The 25,813-nt window shown below is 42.0% G+C and overlaps 1 protein-coding gene across 4 annotated transcripts in view; it reads right to left on the minus strand.

The window, feature by feature from the left end:
• Positions 1 to 25,813, minus strand: part of GRID2 (glutamate ionotropic receptor delta type subunit 2) — a 1,616,513-nt gene that overhangs the window by 20,593 nt on the left and 1,570,107 nt on the right. For 2 of the 4 annotated variants that reach the window (XM_002716957.5, XM_070047861.1), the window contains 2 exons: positions 24,544 to 24,784; positions 19,366 to 21,916 (listed from right to left, as the gene is read on the minus strand). In XM_002716957.5, coding sequence (XP_002717003.2) covers positions 21,494 to 21,916; positions 24,544 to 24,784 — 664 coding nt within the window. In that variant the 3' untranslated portion in view covers positions 19,366 to 21,493. Of the gene's footprint in view, positions 1 to 19,365; positions 21,917 to 24,543; positions 24,785 to 25,813 lie in introns of those variants that run through there. The other 2 variants (XM_051819556.2, XM_051819557.2) reach the window with 1 other exon arrangement.

Consider the following 25,813-nt stretch of genomic DNA (forward strand, 5'->3'; position numbering starts at 1 on the left):
TGTCATTTGTACACACCTCTCAAGAGAGGTCTTTTAGAATTAACTTACAGGATAAAATGTTAGTTTTTTTTTTTTTTTACAACGTTTTCCACTCCTGTAGCATCTATTAATTCTTGTCATATTAAACCAAAATGTCAGTGTAACACTGTTTTGAGCCTACTGTGAACAAGGAAGTGTGTTAAGGGCTTTCCACCTACTAAGGCTTGAAATTCAGTCTACAATACTGTGAGGAAGGACGTATTCCTATTTCTGTTGTATGTGTGCGGGAATCAAACACAGAGACATTGAGTAACTTGCCAAATGGCAGATTTGAACCCTACCTATCAATATTCTAAAAATACTTAAATATTTATGATCTTTTCCGTTATTTTTCTTTCTCTTTGCACATGACAATGTTACTTTAAAATCATTCTTAAAATATTTTCACAATGATTAAGATTTTTTGAGGGACAACCCCCACAACCACTTTGAAAGCAGCCTTCCCAAGGGATCACATGCTGTATGCTCAAAATAAGTGAAACATAAATGAACTTCTGGCAATACGCTTTCATACATTGGAGACTATTTCTATTTTACTCTACTTTCTATTTTAGGTTCTAAGTAATCACTGCAGATAACTAAATCATTCATTCTCATTTAACTATAGCGTGTTCTCAAGAGTAACCCAGGGAACCTGCTGTTTATATTTTGTCTATATACAGAGAAAGTGTTTTTAAAAATATTTGGTGGGGCCGGCGTTGTGGCCTAGTGGGTTAAGCCACTTTCTGTGATGCCAGCATCCTGTATGGGTGCTGCTATTCCACTTCCAATCCAACTTCCTACTAATGTACTTGGGAAAGCAGAAGAAGATGGCCCAAGACCCGGATGAAACTCCTGGCTCCTGGCTTTGGCCTGGTCCAGCTCTGGCCACTGTGGCCATTTGGGGAGTGAACCAGCAAATAGAAGATCCCTTTCTCTGTCTCTCCCTCTTTCTTTCTGTAACTCTTCCTTTCCAAGAAGTAAATCTTAAAAAAAAAAACTTTGTTAAAATGCTTAGAATTTTCTAAAATTCTCTTTGGATGTTGTAAATCCATTCTTTATCGACTTGAGGGAGTCTATGGCTGGTTAAGTATTACTAATAAAATATCATCCCAAACTACTTATATGCTGATCTTAGTTGAATTTTTTTTTCAAAATTAAAAAACATATAATATAGTCCATGTTATTCCAATGGGAATTAAAAATTTGGAGCTAGATAGACTGTTTTATCATAATTTCTATACTTCATGAAGAAAATTTTCAAGACATATGACACCAAGAATATCACATGATTGGGCCGGCGCCGTGGCTCACTAGGCTAATCCTCTGCCTAGCGGCATCGGCACACTGGGTTCTAGTCCCGGTCGGGGCGCCGGATTCTGTCCCAGTTGCCCCTCTTCCAGGCCAGCTCTCTGCTGTGGCCAGGGAGTGCAGTGGAGGATGGCCCAAGTGCTTGGGTCCTGCACCCCATGGGAGACCAGGAGAAGTACCTGGCTCCTGCCATCGGATCAGCGCGGTGCGGCGGCCGCAGCGCGCTGGGTGCGGCAGCCATTGGAGGGTGAACCAACGGCAAAGGAAGACCTTTCTCTCTGTCTCTCTCTCACTGTCCACTCTGCCTGTCAAAAAAAAAAAAAAAAATCACATGAATGTACTGTTTTGTGCTGTGTGCTGGACTGGAAAATCTCTTTTTACCAAAATCAAAGTAGGGGTCACTTGCTAAATTACCTATAGGAATATTGGGTAACAGGGAGCATTAGCTCTTTGCCAGGTCAATTATTTTATGAATTAGAGTTGTAATTGGAATGTCAACAGTTGCTTTATTTCAAAAAATCTAATTAGTAATTGGTATGCTACATGGACATTATGTTTAATATTTCTAAGTCTTTTTACATATAGATCTGGCATAAGTAACATTGCTTCTTATTCCCTATTATTATTCTTATTCCTATTATTACTAATTCTGATGAAATTTTAAAATGCAAATATTTCATATACCTATTAAATCACTCATCTAGTTATTTATTAATACTTTGAATTATAAAACAAAAAACTTTAGGTCATCTGTCTAGTATTTTACATGTTAACTTTGATTTTTGCCAATTTTTCTGTTATCTGTGTGTTGTGGCTATTGTCCAGAGGGTAGGTGGATATGAGGAAGATAAAGATTGTGAGGAGATAGAATTACTGATTTCTCTGTTCCCCAAGGACTCAGACACAAAATAATGAAAAGATGATTTGTTCTAGTGTCACTTTGCCAAGGCCTAGTTCAATTCAGGAACCTTGGAGGGGCAAGGCTGTAGTTATGAAGAGCCACCACAAGGGGGCGTAGATGTGATCATTTTTCCACTGGAAAAACCATGTGAAAACAGGACTTCTAGTGGGCTTATAGCCCACTTCATGTAATTACACCAGTGTTGATTAAATGATGTGGGGAGGTTTTCTTCGTGGGAGGATTTTTCCGACAGAATGAAGTTGCGATGTTATTCTTCCCAACAGGAAGCCACTAGATTTTTGGGAAATGTCCCTTGGATGACATTTCATTGCCCACTGAATAACTCCCTACTCTCATGCTGAGACTTTTTTTTTTTTTTTGACAGGCAGAGTGGACAGTGAGAGAGAGAGAGACAGAGAGAAAGGTCTTCCTTTTGCCGTTGGTCCACCCTCCAATGGCCACCGCGGCCGGCACGCTGCGGCCAGCGCACTGCGCTGATCCGAAGGCAGGAGCCAGGTGCTTCTCCTGGTCTCCCATGCGGGTGCAGGGCCCAAGCACTTGGGCCATCCTCCACTGCACTCCCTGGCCACAGCAGAGAGCTGGCCTGGAAGAGGGGCAACCGGGACTAGAACCCAGTGTGCCGGCGCCGCAAGGTGGAGGATTAGCCTATTGAGCCGCAGCGCCGGCCCCATCCTGAGACTTTTATCATCGTTTTTCTCCTGGATTTATTAAAATATAATTGGGAAGCAAAGAATATTACATATGGGATGCCCCCTAATCAATGTATACCATGTGGTATACAGTGTGATGTATTGATATGTGTATATATTGTGAAATGATTATGTTAAATCACCTATCCATCACCTTATGTACTTATTATTTCTGTGTTGAGGACTAAGAGGCTTATTGTGTTAACTTATCATTTGACTCTAATTCTCAATGCATTGCCAAAACGTAGGCTTTTGAGCTTCGGCATCCTGCTGTGTATATTCACTTGGTTAACCTTCACCTTAAATACAGCGCTTCTGAAGCCAAATGCCATTTTTCACCCCACATGTAAAATATTTTAGCTGAGTCTGCTGTTCATCAAGATGTCCTGCCTTGAGTCTCTGCATTGATGTTTGAGTCTTCCCTTTCTACAACTCAGCCAACGTTAGTAAGCACACACATGTGTTTTTACTTGAACTTGACCTCATTATATTGGACCTTGTCCATCCAATCATGGCGTTCAATAATTCAAACATTAGTCATTCAATGACTCTTATGTAAGCAGACACTGTTTTCAACACCAAGGAAATATTCATGCATAATCCAGGGAAGACCCCTGTCCTCTATTTGTTCATATTAAGGTGGAAGGAGCAATGCAAAATGAGTACGTAAATGACGTAGTGTGTTAGGAAGCGACATGTGCTGTGAAAAGGAATTGAGCCATGTAATGGGAAACGAGACATGGGGGGAAGGGCTCTCAACTTTAAATAGGGTTTGAGTGGGCCTCATGCATTGGATTTCGCCCTCATAATTCTTTTTAATGCTGTCCTTCAGAGGATCCTGTTTATTACCCTTGATCTATGCAATCACCAGAGTCTGTTGATCTTCACCAAATGTGTGTTCCTATACATTCCCCTTGCCATTTGCCTTATGTAGACTGTGATTGCTTGCTGACTACAAGGCCTCCATCTTGACCCAAAGCCTCTTTGGCGGTCAGGTCAGATGTGGGCATGGGACAAGCCAATGGATATGGGGGAAGGGTTGTGCGCTACATCCAGGTCTGGCTCATGAGAAGTCCCACAGCCCTCTGTGGTCTACTTCCTCCGCCAGCTGGGTGCACAAGATCCCATGGAGGGCTCCCAAGTCCCAGGGCGTAACAGAAGCACCAGATGGAAGGAACCTGGGTTCAGAATCACCACCTGGAAGATGACCCTCTGCTTGGCTTGAACTATCTGGGAGTGAAAAAGAAATCTTTTAAATAACAGGCAGCACCATTTGCCCTGACTCTCTCTACTTATCTGTTACTATGGCACCATTGTATAGTTAATTTTTATCTAGTACCACTCTAGTCATTCTGCTGTTTGTCCTACTTGCATTTAACCTACAATTCTCTGTTAAACACAACTCTGTCTTCTCATGGCTCAATAGAAGGTGCTGGAGCTGGTTGAAAAAATGACAGTGGTGCAGGGCAAGCCATGAAGAGGGCCTAGCCTCCAGCCTCAGCTGAGCCCTCAGAGCTGTACACAAGTGACTGTATTGTTCCAGTAGCTCCCCCATTCTTTTCTTTTCTTTTCTTTTTGACAGGCAGAGTGGATAGTGAGAGAGAGAGACAGAGAGAAAGGTCTTCCTTTGCCGTTGGTTCACCCTCCAATGGCCGCCATGGCCAGTGCGCTGCGGCCGGCACACCACGCTGATCCAAAGGCAGGAGCCAGGTGCTTCTCCTGGTCTCCCATGGGGTGCAGGGCCCAGGCACTTGGGCCATCCTCCACTGCACTCCCTGGCCACAGCAGAGAGCTGGCCTGGAAGAGGGGCAACCGGGACAGAATCTGGTGCCCCGACCGGGACTAGAACCCGGGGTGCCGGCACCGCTAGGTGGAGGATTATCCTATTGAGCCGCGGCACCGGCCATCCCCCATTCTTTATTCTCCTCAGATCATCGACCCTGGGCTGGCGTGGTGGCACAGCAGGCTAAGCAGTTGCCTGCAACGCCAGATCCTACATTGGAGCACCCATCTGAGTCCCTGCTGCTCTGCTCTGCTTCCAATCCTGCTCCCTGCTCGTGTGCTGGGAAATCAGTGGAAAATGGCCCAAGTGCCTGGGCCCGTGTCATCCACGTGGGAGACCAGGTTGGAGTTCCTAGCTCTTGGCTTTGGCCTGGGCTAGCCCTGACCATTGTGGCCATTTGAGAAGTGAACCAGCAGATGAAGATCTCCCTCTCCCTCTGCCCACCCCACCTCGCCCCTATAACTCTGCCTTTCAAACAAAATATAATAAATAAATCTTAAAAAAGTCCAAAAGTTGATCTTTCACCCTCAACAGTGATTTGCTTTCTCTATCCTAGAGAAAATAGAGTTCTCCTTAGTTGTTTTCTATTGAATCTAGAAATCCACCTGCATTCACACCCTTGCTTTTGTACTTGTGTGAAGTTACAGTAAAATGTTTGTCCCTTCTACTGAAGATTAGTTGTGCCAGGGCTCTCATTCCTTTTATCTTTCCAATGCCTGCCCAGTTACTGTGTTGACAACCTTTATCTCACTTCCTACGCACACTTAGAATTGCTCCGGTCTCTCTTCTCTTGGAAACACGCCCTCTCCTTGGATCCCATTTTCTCCTGCAGGTAGAGCTGCCTTTCTCTTCTCTGCTTCAGCACCGCACTCCGTGGAAGGACAGTGTATGCGCCCTCCCACTTACTCTGACTTCAGTCTGCGCCTCTCTCAGCACCGTCCTTGCCAAGGTCCTGAGGACGTTCAGGCTTCCCATTCTAATGGGGGGTTTCGTTCCCTAAGCGGAGTTTGGAGATACTGAGATATTGAAATGCTTTCTCTCCTTCACTTCTCGAAGTACCTACTGCTGCACTTTTCTTCCCAGCTCCCTTGTAGTTGGATTTTGCAAGCCCTCTGATCACTCCTTTGATCCAACGGTGTTCTGTTCCCAGACTTTCCTTACAGTGACAGAGACCCACGTATTCTGTGTCTGATTTAATGGCTGCCCGTGACTTCAATGACATTAAACCTATACTTGCCGTGCAGACCCAATTCTCACCATTACTGGGGCCCAGGGCTCTGCCCTCTAAGGGGATTGCCACATAGGGTTCCTAACTACTCTGTCTCTCTCAGCTCTTAAACTTTCTCCTAGAGCAGTGATGCTGCGTCTTTAAAATAGAAATGCAATCAAGTCACTTACTTGCCTTTAAACTCTTCAGTGGCTTTATGGGGATGCCTGGAACAGTAGTCCTTAAAAATACAAGTCCTGTCATGTGTAATGTGTAGCTTATTCGGCATTTCAAGGCCTGCTCCCTCCCTCTCCCCTGTATTCTCTTGATACCTTAATTTTGCTCAACATGAATTCCTTCCGTCCCTGGAGCAAGTCTTGCCCTCTGGTTTCAATCCTTTGCATATGCCGCTCACCGGGTCTGAACAGCGCCGATGCCCTTTGCCTGGCTGGCGAGCTCTCAATGAGCCCTCAAGTCTAACTTGGAATCCCATCCTTGGGGAGCTTCACCTGCCCCGCTCTGGGTTGCAAATCACCTTGCTTTCCCATTACTACAGCACTTCCCACAATTTATTGCCTTTGAGTCCTCTCCACTGGACTCCTAATGCCATTTCATTTCTGATATCCACAGCTGTTCAGAAATGCAATGGCTTAGAAAAGGGGCACAACTCAAACACTCGGTAGGTGGTGGGGTTTGATTTTTATAGTTCTGTGGTCTCTGGCCCTTAGCTGCTCTTCAGGGGCCATGCGCCCCTGCGGCCAGCCGCTTTGATCTTCCTCAAGCAGGCTTTATGCTTTCGCTTTCGTCTGGTGTGACTTGGATACGATCTTTTCCTTTGCCTAAAAATGCCTTCCTGTCCTCAGTAGCAGTGAAAATGATATCACGTTTTCAAGGCCAAACTCTGTTCTGTGTGAAGATCTTTTCTCATTCTCACTTGAATGAGAAAAGATCTGGCCTTTCTCTGACTTCCCCAAAAATACTTTGGACTATTTTAAAGTGCTTATCATGTGTCATTGTATTGTTTGAAGCAGTAAAGATTTGTTTCTAGACGATATATTTCCCAGCTGCGACTTATGGGTAGATTAGATTTGTTTATCGTCTGATTGGATGAAATTAGTGGAGTTTGCTACAGTTTCAAGGTAAATACGTGAGTAAAACTAGTGTGTGTTATATTATTGAAGATGGAAATTATTTGCATTCAGCAAAGTAGGTTTCAGTGATGCTATTTGAAGGGCCAGTGCCTCTTTAATGCTTTGGGGGAAGGCACTGGTGCGTGATATTGAAGATACGCAGGGCCTGCCGACAGAGTGTTTGCGTCTGTAACTCAGTTCCCTGCTTTGTGACCCTGGGGAAGTTGCTTACCTCCTTCGGCTTAAATTTCCTTATCTGTACATGGGATGATGATGGGACCCATTTTGCAAGATTGTATTAAAGATCTAGAATTCCTAATCATAATTTTGCTTGCCAGGTGAGGAGTGCTTAGTAAATTTCCTTAACTAGAATGGTTGTTGGAATGGCCATAAACAATTTGGTGGAAATATGATGTCAATTGTATATGTATCTCGATGTTGGGTATTCATGTTATCCATTAACAAATGACACACTTAATTACACCGCTTGGAAACATATAAACTATCAAGAAAAAGCTGTTAATGGATCATTAAGAGTAGAAGAGGCATCCCGCTTGATGTCCTCATGCAGTTTTGCTTTTTGTAATAAATATGTTGCTATGCTTTTTTTCCTGACCTTTCTTCCAGTTCTTGGTCTGCTGTTTTGTTAAGAAATGTTGCAGCTCTTACTTTAGCCATCTTCCTCAGACAGATGGCCATTGTCATTGCATTAAAATTGGAGTGTAGTTATTTATAAGTGGATGTGTTTTTCATATAGGAGGGTACTTTAAAAAGGTCATTGAAGGAATTAACAGATAGGTTTGTTGAAGTGGGCATTTGGCTCAGGACTTAAGCTGCCCCTTGGGATCCCATCAGAGCACTCGAGTTCAAGTCCAAGTTCAATTCCCTATTCCAGCTTTTTGCTAATAAACATCCTGGTAGGCAGCAGGTGAAGACTTAAGTAGCTGGGTTCCTGCCACCCTCATGTGTCATTTTATTTTAACTTTTTCCCAAGATTTATTTTATTTATATGAAAGGCAGAGTTGTATATAGAGAGGGTGAGACAGATCTTCCATCCGCTGGTTCACTCCCCAGAGGGCTGGGCCAGGCTGAAGCCAGGAGATTAGAACTCCATCCAGGTCTCCCACATGGGTGGCAAGGGGCCCAAGCATGCAGGCCATCTCCTGCCTCTCCCAGTGCACTAGTGGGAAGCTGGATTGGAAGTGGCACAGCTGGGGTGTATGGCATTCTATATAGGTTGCCAGTGTCACAGGCAGCAGCTTAACCTGCTGTGCCCCAATGCTGGTCCCTCGTGTGTCATTTTAAACTGTAGTGATAACTATATTTCGGTAAAAGCATATCTAGAAGAGTGCATCTCTCCCTTCTCTGAATTCCTCTCATATGTTGTATCACTTTTATGAAACACATCGAGCTTTGCCTTATGTTGAAGTTGTGCACACACATAGCATCTCTTCTGTAATATATTTAGAGTCTTTTTATATTTGTTTCTAATGTGATATCTAGTGCATGTATATGTATGCATGTATGTGCATATGTATGTGTGCACATGTACCTGCCTGCACATGTGCATATGTGCGCATGTGCGCATGTGTGTTTGTGTGATTGTTGAGTGTATCAGCAAACCTTCTTAGCTTCTACCTGTCTCTGCAGGGCCTCTACTTTTAAGCTAAGTAGCCGTATTCCCTGCCCTTTGCTTGTCGATTGATATCTTCTTTGATCTCTTTTTGTGCATTGCTTTCATAGTCTACTTTCATATCTAAATGTCAACATCCCCTTTGACCTGGGTCAAATGGTGCTTCTCTTTGAAGGCTATGGGCCAGAGAGAGTTCAGCGAGGGTGCTTGGGCATCAGACCACAGAAATACCATGGAAAAAATCAAATCTCAGAGCAACATGACCTGAGAAGTAACATGTAATTGACCCTTAGAATATGCGGTTTCTACTTGGGTGGATTCAACCATAGATCAAAAATATTCAGAAAAAATTGTGTCTCTGTTGGACACATGCAGACGCTTTTTCTTGTCATTACTCCCTCAACTATATAGTATAGCAACTATTTAATACCATTTACATTGCGTTCAATGTTAAGAGTAATGGAGAAATGATTTTAATGTAGGAAGTTGTGTATATGTTATACGCAAATACTATGCCGTGTTATATAAAGGACTTCAGTGTCCTCAGATTTTGTAGCCATACAGGGGAGGAGTCCTGGACCCAACCTCCTGTGGGTACTGAGGGACACCGTGTGTGGGACAGGTGTGAGCTGGGAGCCAGCGAGGCCTGGGAGACCTCTTGTAGACACAAGAGCGTTCACACTTGCTTAGTGACAAGAAATCAGGAAAAGGGGGCTCAAATGTTGGAGCCTAACCACGTGGACTCAGTAGGGAAGGTTTATTCTAAAGTCTGTGTTAGAGGGACTCCAAGCAAGAGGGAAAGAAGACAGAAGGTTGTTGATACCAGCAGAGATACAGAGTACAGGTGGAGGACAGGCAGGTCTGCTGTCATTTGAACAGTCCCTAGGCAGATGCTAACCTGGCAGGGTGTTTCTCTGACTTTGTTTGCATTTTATAAGCTGTGAGTCACGCATTGTCTGTATGTATCTTTTGTGAATTTTTTTATGTATGTAGTTTCTATGTTAAAATGTACTCTATGGGACCAGCATTGTGGTACAATAGGTCTCGTCACTGCCTGTGATGCCAGCATCCCATATGAAAACTTTTGGGAGTCCTGGCTGCTCCACTTTTGATCCAGGTCCATGCTAATGTGCCTGGGAAAGCAGCAGAGGACGGCCCAAGTCCTTGAGTACCTGTACCCACATAGGACACCTGGATAGAGTTCCAGGCTTTGGCCAGGTCTAGCTCTGGGCATTGTGACCATTTGGGGAGTGAACCAATGGATGGAAGATCTCTCTCTCTCTCTTTCTCTCTGTTTGTGTCTCTCCCTCTCTCTGTAACTCTGCATTTCAAATGAGCAGAATAAATCTTTATATGTGTGTATGTGTTTTTTTGTGTGTGTATGTGTGTGTGTGTGTATACATGAGCAGCTAGAGAGGAGAAGTTTGCTTTTTATGGATCAATAGGGTGGACACACTTCTTGGGCCACAAAAGTCTTTTTACCTCCCCTCTCCAGTCCGAAAGCAGCCTGGGGAGATGGAAAAAACATGGGGTTCTCAGAGATGTAAATTTGAAATTGTGTTTTGGTCACTTACTAATTGTATGTCCTTGGCAAAAGTACTAAATTTTCCAAAATCTCAGGTTTTGTTATGTTTCGGTCTGTTCAGTTAGTATCTGTGATAACAAACTTAGATTTCTTAGGGGACTCCAGTCGTGAAACACGTACAACGTGCCTAGTGCTGCGCTGGGCACAGGCTCAGCGTGTACTCCTTGCCCATGGCTGCTAGATCTAGGAGAAATAAACGTTGGCCTGCAGGGGACAGGAATGGAAGCAGGAATTGGCAACTTACTTCTTCAGACGAGGCTACGTGTGACTTTCCTGCGCATGAAACGATTCTTGCTGAGGATAAATGCCTTGCATTTTATTCATTGCAGTTCAGAAACAGAAACCCTGGCAAACTCCCTTGGATTTTTTTACCTTGTGCTGCTATTCAGTGTGATGCGTGCACTCAATTTTAGTACTACCCACTTTGTGGGAGAAAAGATTAGGGGTGTGTGTGTGTGGGTGTGGGTGTGGGTGTGAGGTAGGGGTAGGTTCATTGCTTATTTGTTAAAAGTAAGGCTTGGGGGCAAGAGTAAATTGCAAACAATTAGATCCTCAAGCAATTTAGAAAGTGGATTTTACCATAGCTATTCTAAATTCATAAAGACACACACTACCCATTTCTTGTTCTGTGTTTGATATATGACACACTTTTCTTAGAACTGGGAAATTATGTTTGACTTCTGACAAAGGAACCATTTTAATGGCCTTAGTGTTGAGAGGTAGTTAAAACCAGCAGCCAAGACCCAGAACAGAATCCAAGTGGTCTTTTTGAGGGCATCTGCTCAGTTGAAAACTCACCTCTTAAACTGTCAGGAGTAGAATCGCTGCTGGTGAGTCTTTGAGCCTACCTTTTAGTCTCCTGCAGTACTCTTCACTGTGTTAGCTCTGCTTTCTGCACTAGCAGGTTAAAATAGACTCAGAACTGAAAGCACACAACAATTTCTGAGAACGAAACCCAGTTCGTCTCTTGATTTATAGTGCCTAATACACCAGCTTGTGCACCCTAAGAGTATATTGTGTTTGAGCTAAATTTAGTGTGTTCTTTTTATAAGTTTGGGTTGGAAACATGTTTTTGGTTTTCTACTCAAGTTGTGTGTGTGTGTGTGTGTGTTTTCCATGGTTCTAGTGCACCTAATGCAAAATTTTTGTCCTCGTTCATTCTCTCCCTAGGGACATTGGAGGTACAAGGTTCATTTCCAGGCCCAGTCATGGAGTCATTATTACCATACCAAATGACAATTTGGTCAGTTCTGCGTCTTCACTGTGTGGGCGTTAGGATAAACGTTTGTTGGGAGAAAGGGATGAGGCATATTCTGCCACACTTCAAAGAGTGAGCAACTTTCCAAACAGTATAAAGCCCAAGTGTAAGGAAGAATAATCTAACACTTAGACAATAAAAATGTGAGTGTTACGAGGGGCTGCCTCAGACAACAGTGGAGCTGAGGATCTGGTCACTTGTCAGGAGTGTGGCATCCACAGTGCGGAAGTTAATGTAGGAAGAGATCCAAGCAGAGCTGCAGGCTTCATCTCAGCCCATTCACACGCCCGTAAATCCCGCGGAAAACTCTCACAGATCCGGGCGCCTTTAAAAATCATGGGCCCAAGATGCTCCCCGTAGGTCCCCTCCAGCTGTTAGGAATCCATCACTCGCGCTCCCAATGGAGGAAAAGACATAAGCAGTTCGTAATTCCTTGATGCATTCTCCCTAAATCTCCCAGAGAAGGAAAACTTAAGATTACCCAACCAAGTGTTCTTTTGACTTTACTTTTCAGTCATGTTATTTGCATCTTTTTAGCATCTGAATTTGAAAAATAGATGATATTTGACTAGTTTTTCCTCTCATGCTATATATTCAGTTAATTTGCAACTGTTTTGGTTTTTCCTTCGATGTGTACCTAACACCTGCATCTTCTTCATTTTCTGCACTAAAGAGAAGATTCAGCTCATACCTGGGCGACTGCACTTGCCTATTCGTGGACCGCTTCTTCTGCCCATTTGATGAGCTACCACCTTTAACCCTTCTAAACCATCCCTTTAGAAACATGCCTCTCCATTTGTCAAAATCCTCACTTGCTCCCTACGGCCTGCCCACGATGGCGCAGCATGGAGCAACCATTCCACGGTTGTCAGCCTCTGTACCTCAGCCCAGTTCCAGCCCTCTCTGACAACTTTAAGGAGGCATGACCAGCCACTGGCACTGCCATCACATTCCCCCTAAACACTCGACTGAAAATGCAGGCAAATATTTAGGCCCAAAGAAGGGTGGGACGGTGGCAGCAATTATGATTGTAAGATTTATAGCTGACTTTGTAATCAACCTGTTCGAATTGATAACAGACACTTGAGTTTGTTCAAAACACAGCAATAATTTCTCACCCTGTGCAGAATAAAAGCCCCAATCCTTACAATGTCTGAAAAAGCCTTCCCATGTGGGCCTTCTGTGACTTCTCCGAGCCCTTCTTCTGCTGTGTTTCTTCCTGGCCAGCTGTGTTGAATATCTTCTTGTTCTTCAAACCCAGCATGCTCCTGCTTGACAGCCTTTGTCCTGTTTCCAAAGTCCAGATGGCAATACGGCTCATTGTCCCTCTCCCTCTCCCCACTGAAGGCTTCCATCCAAGGTCAGCTTATCAGTGGGGATTCCTCAGACCACCTCCCCACTTCTGCCTAGGCCATCTCACTCCTTTGTGCTTTTTCTCTACAGTACTTGCCATCATTTAACAGACTGATGGTGTGTTTAACTTATCTTGCTTCCTGTCTGTCTCTCCCAGTTAATTGTAAACTCCATGAGGAATTTCTGTCTTATGTTAATGGATGTATCTCCAAAATGTAGACTAGTACTTACACATAGTAGGGCCTCCATGAACGTATGCTGAGTTCATGAGTGAATGAGAGCACCAGATGTGATGTACTGTCTTGAGCTCTGCCCTCTGGTGTTCTGTATCTCACTGAAGCTTTACTTGTACTGCTCCCTAAGAGCAGCCTACACTTCAGACATCATTGACTACTTTTCCTCTGAACATTCTTTCCCACCATTGTGACTTCAGTTGCACTGTGTTGTCCAGTACAAAAGCATTCTTCTGGTCTTTTGATGTTCTCTGCAAGTAGACTACGTTTCCACCAAATCCATAAAACCACCCAAAGCCACCCAATCTACATTACTCTTTTTCTCCTCTCATAGAAGTTTTTCTATACCATGAATTTGATTCATGTTCTGCACCATGACATAATGTATGTTCATGTCTTCTGATGTTTTTTATATCCTGAGTTTCTATTTAACCTTTCAAGTGGTTTTATTCTTGTTTCTCCAACTTTGGGAGCTCTCTGAGGACAAGGCAGGTATAAGAACCGTGTTCAGGCAGGATTCCAGCTTGGGAGCTTACCCTTCCACCTTGAAAATGAGGGGACCCCCTATGTCAACACACTCAAGCCTATGTTGGCCCAGGTGTGTATCTTGGCACACCAGGTGAGGAACTCTACCTAGGATGCCATGCTCATAGTAGGTGCTCAGAAAGTATTTGTTGATGACTTATTAATTAATATCCTGAGATTGTTTTGTTCCTAAGATTATTTATTCCTGCAGTATTAAAGTTTATGTACATATAGAGTACTGGTGAAAAAAAGACACATGCAAAATCATTACTATGAAGTAAAAATTAAAAACTTCACTTGACAATGATGAACAAGAAAGTATTCATTAAACATATGAATTATTGGTGATTGAGCTGTTAGACACACTAAAAACTATGGAGGCATACATGTGAGGAGTGGTTTGACACATGTGTTGCTCAGTGTATGAACAGTCATTTGTATCATGATAGTTCTGAGAAGAAATCGGAGTGAGGGAGCAAGAAGCTTAAGATGCAGAACAGAATCTGGGAGTCTCAATTATGTGTTATCTTGTTGTATTGCGTGGTTACTTTTAGCTTTTAATATGTTGATATGGAAAGAAATATTTTACTCATGAAAAATTATGTGCAAGTGAAATTCTGTAATACATATCTAATGCTGACTGGCTGCTTCAATCAGATATATAACACAGCTATAATCCACCTAACAACTAATGGCCAGAGGTTGTCTTTAGCCAAACCCAGAGAAATGCTTGAACAAATTAATTACCCAATACCTATTTCTAGCATGAAAAAGTCAAATGAGAAGTGCTGGACTTATCGAACTCTTATTTTCAACCTAATTTTGTGTGCTTTTATTTCTAACAACAAATTGTATGGCCATATTTTCTAAATAGATATGAATAGAGGGCTAGCATGAATTTTAATGTCAACTATGGAAAGGTATTAACTATTAGATACTTAGTTTATGTGAAATACACACATGTACCTGCTATCTCCAGGAAGTAGTGATGTATCTTAAAATTTTACAAATTGAATCTTATTTTATTTCATATTAGAAGAATTAGTTCTTAAAGGTCTCCTGTTATGAATCCTTTGTGTAATTAAATTACATAATTGTATATTTGTATCTGTGAGTTTTAAAAATACTGATATCTAGGCTGGCACTGCAGCTTACTAGGCTAATCCTCCACCCTGTGGTGCCGGCACCCCGGGTTCTAGTCCTGGTCGGGGCGCCGGATTCTGTCCCGGTTGCCCCTCTTCCAGGCCAGCTCTCTGCTGTGGCCAGGGGGTGCAGTGGAGGATGGTCCAAGTGCTTGGGCCCTGCACCCCATGGGAGACCAGGAGAAGTACCTGGCTCCTGCCATCGGATCAGCACGATGCGCTGGCTGCAGCGTGCCGGCCGCGGCGGCCATTGGAGGGTGAACAATGGCAAAGGAAGACCTTTCTCTCTGTCTCTCTCTCTCACTGTCCACTCTGCCTGTCAAAAAAAAATACTGATGTCTAATTTTTAGAAATTAAAAGTAGACACTTAAGTAGGCTATTTAATTGCTATAATTTCCTGTAGCACCAATTTAAAAATAAAATATAACAACTTAAAAATTAAAGTTTGGGGGTCAGCATTGTGGCATGGCAGGTTAAGCTGCTGTTTGCAATGCCGGCATCCTGTATGAGTACCTGTTCAAATCCTGGCTGCTCCATTTCCAATCCAGCTCCCTGATAATGCGCCTGGGAAGGCAGCAGAAGATGGTCCAAGTGCTTGGGTCCCAGTCACCCAGATGGGAGACCTGGATGGAGTTTTGGGATCCTGGCTATGGCCTGGCCCAGTTCTGGCCATTGCAGCCATTTGGGGAGTGAACCAGTGATGGAAGATCAATCTCTTTCTCTCTCTCTCTCTCTGCCTTTCAAATAATTAAATAAATCTTAAAAAAATCAGAGTTTGACTTCTCATTTCAAATCTTGTGATAGTCAAAATATTTATTAAAAGCATTTTTAAAAAAATTCTCTAGTTCTAATTTTGTATTATTTGATTTTGTGATTTATATTTCAGCCTATAAAGCAGCTGTTATGAAGGCATGATTTTTTTTAAAATGAATGAGAATTAATGTTGTATTGGAAATTTTGTGAACTTTTGATCACATCATAGATAGTTCAAGATGCTTCAGAGTTTTGATATATGCTACCCACTCCAGGGGAGGAATCCAGGGAGCTTCTCCCAGAGGAACTCAAGTCCTCATTCCTTACAAACTCTAGATAGTCATGTTGAGAGGGTAAGGGTCGCATTGCTTCCAAACAGCACATTTTCTTCTCTTCACTATTTTTTTTAAAGATTTATTTATTTATTTGAAAAGCAGTTACAGAGAGGCAGAGAGAGAGAGAGAGAGAGAGAGAGGGAGGAAAGGAGAAAGAGAGAGAGAGATCTCACAATAGTCAGGGCTGTGCTAGATGGAAGCCAGGAGCCAGGAGCTTCTTCTGGATCTCCCACGTGGGTGCAGGAGCCCAAGGACTTGGGCCATCTTCCACTGCTTTCTCAGGCATTCTCTTCACTTTGAAGAAATTGTAGGCTTTGTGCAAAAGTAGCCACACAGTGACACTTGGTGGCCCCAAATTATGTTTTTTTACAGTAAGTTAGGATAGAAACTTTAGGTGAAAAAAGGAGAAGATTCTTGATTTTGAACAATTTTTGCCTTGTCATCAATATTACATGGAAACAAAGCAACTGAACCCTAGTGAAACATAAGAGTTTGTGGGGCCAGCATTGTGGTATAGCAGGTAAAGCTGCCACCTGTGATGCAGGCATCCCATATGGGTGCTGGTTTGAGTCCTGGCTGCTCTACTTCCTATCTAGCTCCCTGCTAATGTGCCTGAGAAAGCAACAGAGGATGACTGTATTGAGTTGGGATGATAGTCTTTGAGCCTGTGTACCCATGTGGGAAATCCAGAAGAAACTACTGGCTCCTGGTTTCCATCTAGCACAGCCCTGACTGTTCTGGCCATTTGGGGAGTGACTCCTTTCCTATCTCTCTGTAACTGTGCCTTTCAAACAAATAAAATAAATTGTTTAAAAACTAGTTGGTAAAGTTCAGGTGGGGGAGTGAGAGTTGGTTCAGCCCCTTTGTGTCCTTATTATAGACATGGTGTGGTTTGACCCTTTTGTGACTCTGCACAGCTTTATAAAATGGAGTAAAGCCATGAAGCAGGTGTGTGTGGGTGGCAGGTTGTGTTCATGGTGAGCAGCCAGAAGAATACTTTATGCTCATTGGACTTGCTAGCCTCACTGCAGCAGGAAAAAGAGGCTGAATCAGATTCATTGTGTTGGTTCCTTTGAAGCCAGTTGTTGGAAACACTGTAGAGCTCTATCAGGACTGATGAGCTCTGCAGGATAGAAAAGCAATGTGAACACCTGAAGGTGGGAGTCAGTCTCTGAATGCTATGCCCGCACTGACAAGGATGAGAGGCTACATGGTAGTGTGCCTGGGGCCTTCGGCAATTTTCACATTCTGAAAATGTGGCCTTATGATCTGGTATCTTAGGAAATTTCCAAGTCTGCTTTGTGGAGCTGGTCTGAACTTTGGAAGGTAGACTTAACTGATCCTTGAAAAATACTGGGATGTGTTGTTCCAGTTAGTTGCAGGGTTTAGGCCCAAAGAGGACTGTATTGAGTTGGGATGATGCCTTCTGTCACTTCAGAAACTCCTTAAGTGGCCTCTGTATCCTGCATGGGGATGTGGTGCACAGGAAGAACTGGATGGCAGAACACAGCAAGACTAACTCTGTATATTCATTTATGCCTTGCTGAACTGCTCAGAACAGTAGCTTTCCCATCATAGGTTCTCCATAAACACTAATAGGACTGAATTAAATCTATCAACTCTGGTCTAGCTAATAGCTGTAGTTCCTGATTTTTCAGGGTCAGATAAGTCATTTCTACCCAAGAGAGCTCATCTATTCTACCTCATAAGAGGATGACTGCTAAAATATTTATGGAGAGGTGTCTACTGAAATTGTTTGAAATGAGAATTGTGGCCATAACTGTTGTTCATTTACTAGTATAGTTCACAAGAATTGGTGAGAAACTTTTGCTTTAGGAATAAAAACACTATAGAAGTCAAATTTTTGTGAGCCCTTTGTATTTTATCAACTGTCATGAGATTTCTATTTAAAGGTAAAACTCATGCTTACCACATGTGGCCTCTTAGCTCTGGCTTATTTAATTCACCCATAATATAGACATGGGTTTCACCATTAGGAGATTCTGATTATAAAATAGTAATAATTCCTTATCTAATTATGTGGCTTAGAGGATATTTAATAGAGTAAATGAATCTTCCCATTCATTTATTTATTTTTAATTAATGAAGCAAAGTACCATTCAGCAAAGTCTATTTTTTAAAGTATTTATTCAGGTGACAGCCAGTCTCAAACTAAAGGAGATGAAAAGAAAGAACAAAATTAAGAAAACAAGAAATTGCCTGTAGTTCAATATTTGTGAGGAAGAAAAGAGGTCTTACAATTTTCTATGTATGTATGATTAAACCCAAACCTATGCATACGTTCTGATGTGGTGAAAGTGACAACCAGGTATTTTAAAGATTCACCCATGGAATAACACTGTACATTTGAAGAGAAGAAAGGTAGTTGGATTTCAGGTGTTTGTCTTGTATTGAAACAGAAAGACTGGGCTAACAACGGGACCAGCAAAGGCTGAAGGAAGTGGCACTAGACAGGAACAGGAACGAGCCTCCTGCTAATTGCTAAGCCCTTGGGAAGAGAACCTGAGGTGCTCACTTTTCCATCTGTAAAAGGAGCTGTTGGGTCAGATGACCTCTGTGGTCCCAAACGAGCAAGGAAGCATCTTGGAGGCCCTTGGCCTTGGTGTTGTGGGAGGAGCAGCAGGTGGCAGCGTGGTTCCTGAGTCATCCTTATATTTACAGCCCAGGAAGACCTGGTGAATGTGACTGAAATATGGCGGAGGTACACATAAAACAAAACCCAATCCAGTTTTAATTCATTTGGGCAAGTCACAGTGTTTTAACATCCCCTGGGCCCTGGTTTCTAAGATAATGGAGGTGGTCTGGACTGTTAAAGGTCCTCCTAGTTCCACCACTGGAAAAATTAATTTTTGTAGGGACTCAGAATAGTGGAGACTGTAATCTAAATTATGTTTTTAAATTTTTTTTTCAGATATATACCCACTGCATGATTTAAGTCCATTGGGTTGAATTAAAATATTGTTCAAATCTGCAAAACAGCACTGTGTTAGAAATAATCTTGGAGTCTGAATTAATTTCCAAATTAATAGACCCAGTATGATGAATGTTTCTCTAGTAGTAAAATAATCATTAATAAAAATGCTAAGTTTAATAATTACTTTTAATTTTCTTTCTTTTTTTTTTGAATGTAACAAACCCTCATTCTGCTATTTTTATGGTGGTTGCATTGTTTGCCTGAAACAGGCTAAATCTGTCCCAAAAATGTGCTCACAGAGACATCCACAAAGAAAAACAAATATATTGTTGTCTTCAATAGTCTCTATATCAGAAGGCAATCTTTCATTGGTTTAGATCTAATTAGAATTACTTTTTAGACAGCAACTCATTTTGGCCTAGTTCTGCGAGTGAAACATCATGTGTTACATGCTTTAATTAACTGGAAATTAATTTTTAGAAAAAAATCCATTTCGATCAGTGAGAGAGTAAGCATGTTTAGATCTTACAGTTAAGACTTCAAGAGTATGAGAGCAAGTTTAAAAAACATTTTTTATTAGACAAATTATGTAGACAAATTATACACAGAAAGCTCTGCCACTCATAACTGAGGCCTCCAAAAATGTTTTGTGTATTTGTATAATAGGCAATACATCAAAATAAGCCTATTTTAAATATTGTACATGGTTAACAGTTTGTTGATAGCTAAAATCACTGCAACATCTGGTATGTCCCTATATAGCTTGTCATAAAGATTTTGTTTGTTTGTTTGTTTTAAAATCAGAGTTGTGAATGAGATCATGAATGCCACAAGGGAAAACAAGTTGTGCATGCACTTAGGTACTTGTTACCCTGGAAACAAAATGGTTTTTGCATGATAAGAAATTTTTCTGCCTTACACAGTAGACAATATTTGAAGATTTAGTACAAAACAGTGACAGTACAAGATGCTCCCCAGAACAGAATTAGCATCAAAATATAATATACCTTAAGAATATACCTTTTAATTTCTCCTAAAGCAAATCACATAGGTTGATTCCTCTATCAGTCCTAGCCACGGAATGAATTAGATTAAAATACGTGTATGGCTGCGTAAAAACACAGGATAAGTTCTTGCTTCCTACTTACCACATTTTAATTTAAGGATTACAAACAAAGTTCATTCTACATTTCTAACAGGTAAGAATGCTACTTTAAAAGGGTGTGCGCACAGAGGCACTGTTTTTGCTGTCATCCTTCTATACAGTTGGCACTGGTGTAAAAAATACAGAACTCCTCCAAACAGAACTGAATGGAAAGGGATCAAGCAGAGAGCCCAGGATGGATTTTGTATCTTCCGCTTTAGGACAATGTATGATGGTAATTAAGGCCACATCAGTGCTTCTCGCGGGCTCTCACCCTATTAATACAGTTATTGTATCGATCAGCATCCTGTTTGGAAGAGGATTTTTAACCTTCGATGAGCTACCTTGACACTCTCATAGAGCTGTATGCGCTCTTGTGGATGTGGTTCAGCTAATAGCATTTTCCATTTAGATAATTAATTAAAAGTAAAATTATCAAGGTTAGCTTTATACACGGCTGAATAACAATTGCGAAACCTATTCAAGTGAGTTACATCTAGGAACAAATATTAAATCGCCCTGGATGTTTTAATAACAAAAGTATAAAATATTCTCTGTTGGCAAACAATGTGAGTCAGAATAACATTAAAGCAACCTGCCTTTTCTAACTGAAAAGGCCTCCTGCACTATACATAGTTCCTGTATACAATACTTGTGTTTCTTTTTAAACTAAAGCTTTATTAAATGAATTGCAATAGCAATGGCTGCCTTCTTATATATATACACATTATATAGGTGCATATATATGTATATATATATATGAGATACTAATTTATTTAACACAATAGAGGCGTCTGCCATATGGTAAAGTTTACTGTACATAAGAAAAAACTTGTAATACTGTACAATCACATAAAGGTCATATGCACTGTTGCAGTGCGAGAGTAGTTTTAACTGTAGTCTTAGCTGGCATAGTAATGGCTTTTTTTGTAATCCTACAAAATTGCATTCTCGTATTATGTGGCCTGAATGGTCTTTAAATTGTTGTGTCAACACTGCAGGGATTTGCCTTCGGTCCACAGTTAAAGGACGCTCAACAGCAGTGGAGCATTGGATGGGACGCAGCAGAAGAATGGAGAAAGACAGGTTATTGCGATTATCTTCTTAAAAATAGAGAAACGTTACGTAAGAGGCCTGTATGTAAAATTAATCCTGCATATACTTTTAGTATACTCAGTGCACATTTCCTATACTTGAAGTACAGTATATGAAAAGCAGACTAATAGGATCCTAGTGTACTATATTCTGGGGGAACAAGTTGAGTAATGAACAAAAGTGGAGGCAAATAGAGGAGAACTCAGGGAGAGAGAGAGAGAGAGAGAGAGAGAAAGCAATCGATAGAGAAGAGGAAGGAGGGAGAAGGTGGGGAGAAGGAACTAGAATCGTTACTAATAATCCTGTTTTGCTTTTTTTGTTTTTGTTTTTGTTTTTTTTTTTTTTTCTTTAAAGTTACATCCATGTTAGTCTCACCACATTACAGTTGCTCCTTGCAAAGGGAGTCCTAGAAAAGAAACAGTGAAGAGAGATTGTTTGATGTTCATATGGAGGTGCCTCGGTCTGGATCATTGCCCAGATTGAGCCCCAGGGTAGGAGTCGGCTGATAAGGAATAGATGACATTGTTTTTATCGGACTCCTGAAAAAGCCCCCGTTCGGTGCCCTGTGCCTAAAAGGGCCAGTTCGGTGCTCAGGCACGTTGCCAAAAGCGAAACCGGAGGCAGCTTTAGCTGACAGTGTGCGGCTAAGAGTCTGGATCTGCTCTGGGATAAAGGTTGTTGTGGTGATGTGAGTGTTCCTGAAATCACTGATTTGCTCCAGTGCTTGTCGTGTTGGCAAAGTGTCAATGTCCAGAGGGGTCAAGTCAATTGACGAGGTGGAAAACTGTTTATGGGGGCTGTCGTCATCTGTGCACAAGCTATTTACACGCCTATGGAGATGCTCCAGGTCAATCTCCTTGTCATCCTGGAGATGAAGAAAAAGAAGATAAGGTTCTCATCAGTACTAGCTTCCATGGCAAAAAGAAAAAAAAAAAAGTAGTTCAGCAGACATGTAATTAACTGAACTATGGGATTTATTCATTTAACAAATCTTTATTGAGCACCTAATATGAGCCAGGCATTGTGCTAGGTTCTGGGAGTACCAGTATAATTCTGAGATAAGTTTATCTCCAGTAAATTTTTTTTTTTTCTGGTAGAAGTTCTAAAATGAGCATACGCCACATGCAAGTTCAAGGGTATGGGTGCAGCAGATAGGGGACGACCATTCTATCAGAGACAGGCCCATGAAAGCTCATATACATGAAAAGTACGGTTTTGGCAACCCTCATTTCTTTGTGCATACTTCTTTTTATAGTGCATTTCATTTCAAGTGGAATTTTTACCCCTAACCTTAACTTTCCAGTTTTGGAGGAAAATGATACCATCTGCTATTTCCTACTTACAGTGTTAGTGACTGCTAAAGTGTTATTTCTTGTAGGCCAGGGAAAGATTTTTTAGCGAGAGCAGCACTCAACACAAGAGAACTGATTTCTAATTGAGAGATTTCCTACCCTGGTAGTATTTCATATCTCACTCAGGCAATAGAATGAGGTTGGTGGGCCATTCAGGTCCCACTTCAAGTCAGGACACTTGAGTGAAAGCTTTAGTTTTAGACCAGCTTTGTGCTAAATGACCTCCTAACTATAGATGCTTTAAGCTATGTTAATAACATTTTGGCAAGAAGGTGTGTAATAAACAAAACAGAAGTAAAACCTCAGATTTCTGGAGTTGAAACCAACATACACAATCCTGAGGATTTGCAGTAAAAGTGAATGTTTAAAGTCAATATTTGGAAAGGAAAACCTGCAAGGGTTAAAAGAGTTCCTTGTCATTATTATTTTATAGCAAGTTCAATAAATTAAATGTATGAGGATTTAAAGACAGACATCTGTTAATCCTAAGAGGTCAAAACATTTGTTCATGAGATCCACATTAGCTGTCATGAGTTGGGATGGACTATGCAGGGTTTTTTTTTTTTTTTTTTTTTTTCCACTGTGCTATGATAGTGCTCCTCAGTGAAAAATATTTTGATGTGCCTCATGGTTTTTCCTTCTCCTTTCTCATTTCAAAATCCAATAAAAAATAGCCATTAATGCAATATTATCACTGAGACAGTAGAGGGTTGATACTTATAACTTCATGCTTCCCACAGCAACTGTAATATAGTCATCCATCAACAGATATAATAATGCAAAAATTTAATATCATAAATAGTAATTCAGAATGTAAGGAACTTGGGGAGCCCTTCATTTCCAGGTTTTTGAGAATATGAAGTCTCGGCTATAATGTTGCATTACTAGGGTCTTTTGCATTGAGTCAATGTCAACAGAGATATCCAAAAGCTTATTCCACAAAGAAAACACTATAGTAAAACCTGACTCATTTTTGGTGCACTATCCACTATTCTAGAACATGTGCTCATTCACACAGGTAGGAAGCTAACGTTTGTCTTTGTTGAGCCAAGCTTTTCTGTACATGTGGTGCTGATCAATTTTGCAGAGAAGGTCCTAGGAATCTTCAGATTACTTTTGAAAACAATCTGCTTGAAAGACTATGCAAAAATACATATGCAAAGGAGAAGTCAATTTTATCTATAAATTAAAGCAGGCCCTCTTAATATCTGCCCTGGGCATTGGATAGCCACATTTTATGCAGAGAAGGTTTAAAACTTTCTTCGAAACTTTCCGTCCAATGAAATCACTCAGCAAATTTAAGTTGTTTTTCATTTGAATTTGTGGAGCTTCAGTGAATGTGATTTCATTACTTAAAAAGGCCAAAATGTTCATCCTTTTGGTCCACAGAAAATAAAATATATGAATCAAAGAGTTTAATTCAGGTTTTCTATAATAATCTATAAATCCCATAATTTATGATGAAAGCAGGCTACAGTCCACTTTGAAAGAGATTATGCTACAGTTATTCCTCTAGATAGCTAAAAAAATTTAATGAGACCCTGGAATTAAACTGACCCAAGGATAAAGGAGAAAAGATGAATTGTAGATAATTCCATGATGTAAATTTGCTAAGCCTGTGGTCATGTAAGAACCAAAAACTTATGATCGCTTCCAGAGGTCTATGTGTGTACAGGGTAGCAGTCTCTAATGGCAAAGAGACAATTCTGGCTATTTTTTATTATAGTATCGTATTTTTTGGGCCTGCTCTTAGAGACACAAGTCATTTATCTAAAGTTAAATAACTAATTGAAATAAAATGATAAGCATCTTTGTGAACTGGAAAAGGCAATCAGGGCCTGTAAATATCATTGAATCAGTCTTTCCTGCAATTAGGAGAACGTCAAAGCCTATATGGCACGTGAAACTGCCAGTTTTTCAAATGGCATAGTCTCTTCTTCACCTATTTGATTTGCCCCTAGACGGAAATCAGTACTGGCCTCATCCAGTTTTGCATATCACAGATTCATTTTGGGTTCCCAAACATGAGGAAACAAGGGCCATCCCCAGCTCATTATACTGCCCCCTTCTGGGTGAGCCCCCTGGGAACATGGCCTGTGCCTGTTGCTTCTGCCTGGAGCCAAAGCTCGCCTTCAAGTACCTCTTTAGAAGGGACCCGGGAGCCTTTCCTCTTGTTCCACCACGTCTCCAGCATGGCGATGAGGCAGGAGAGGACGATGCCCGCGGCTAGGATACAAAAGACGCCCGCAAAGCTCCTGATGTCCAGAGCGCCACCTTTCTGCTTTGTGTCCACTGAGGAGTACAGGTCACACTGGCCGTTCTTGGGCCACCATTTGTGCTTCAGGATGTCCATGTCACCATTCTGCTGGAGCTCCAGGATCCTGGGGTCAAGAACACAACCACGTGTTACAGCAGACAACAGTGGTGGCCTTGGTCCCGGCACACCTGTTCGTTATCCCACCTCCCAAAGATGGTGGCTGCCCAGGGGCCATAGCTCATAGAGCAGCCTGCAAATGGGGAACCGGGAAGCTGCTGTGTGTCTCACGGAGCTGTTCCCCAGCACTTCCTTTGCTAACTCCTCCCTTCTGGCCGCCACTTCTCCCTTTCCTTCCTCTCCTCTGGGTTTCACCCTATACTTCTGAACACCCCCTGGGTTTGTTGCCATGCGTTTTCACAATGCTGATCGTCCCGTGTCCCTTCCCTACACACGGCCTCCTCACACACTCTGGAGCTTAATGCACTCAGGAAGAACATGGTGCTGCTTAGAGCAAGGCACTAACGCACTCAAGCCCGGCCTATGCTATATACCAAGGAATTCAATTAAAAAGACTTCTATTATTTAACACAGCGTGCAAGAAAGCCTTGAGACAAGTTTGACGTTGATAAAATACGTTGTTTTTGGTTTTGCACACAACTGATGTAGTTTCCCTTTGGATGTCAAAGGGAAAGGAATTTGACTTTTGGGAACAAGAACAGAAGGTGACTGGAGGCCTTCAGAACTAGTTAAGTTCCAGGAAGAAACACCCTCCTCCTTCTTCCTCTCTTTCTCCCCAGTGTCTAGGGTAGCCACGGAGACCACAGCTTTGTACAGTGTGACTTTCCGAGAGGAATACTGCACCACCCTGCACCTTCGAGGCCTCTCCCTCAGGCCTGCCTAGCTCTGGCCCTCCTCCAACCCCGCTCATTCTCACAGGGTGACACAGATCAAACCAGGGCTGAGTCCATTCCAGAGCGTGCACCCTCCTTTTGGGTGCTTGGAGTTTACTGGCGAAACACCTCAGTGCTCTTCTAGGGGGCATGCAAGGCCTTCTCCCAGGCATGCCCTCTTGAGAGTAAACTGTATGGCCATAGGGAGCTGGACAGGAAGTAGAGCGGCAGAACCAGTGCCCACATGGGATGTGGGCTCTGCA

This window comes from Oryctolagus cuniculus, chromosome 8 (assembly GCF_964237555.1).
Source record: "Oryctolagus cuniculus chromosome 8, mOryCun1.1, whole genome shotgun sequence".
NCBI lineage: Eukaryota > Metazoa > Chordata > Mammalia > Lagomorpha > Leporidae > Oryctolagus > Oryctolagus cuniculus.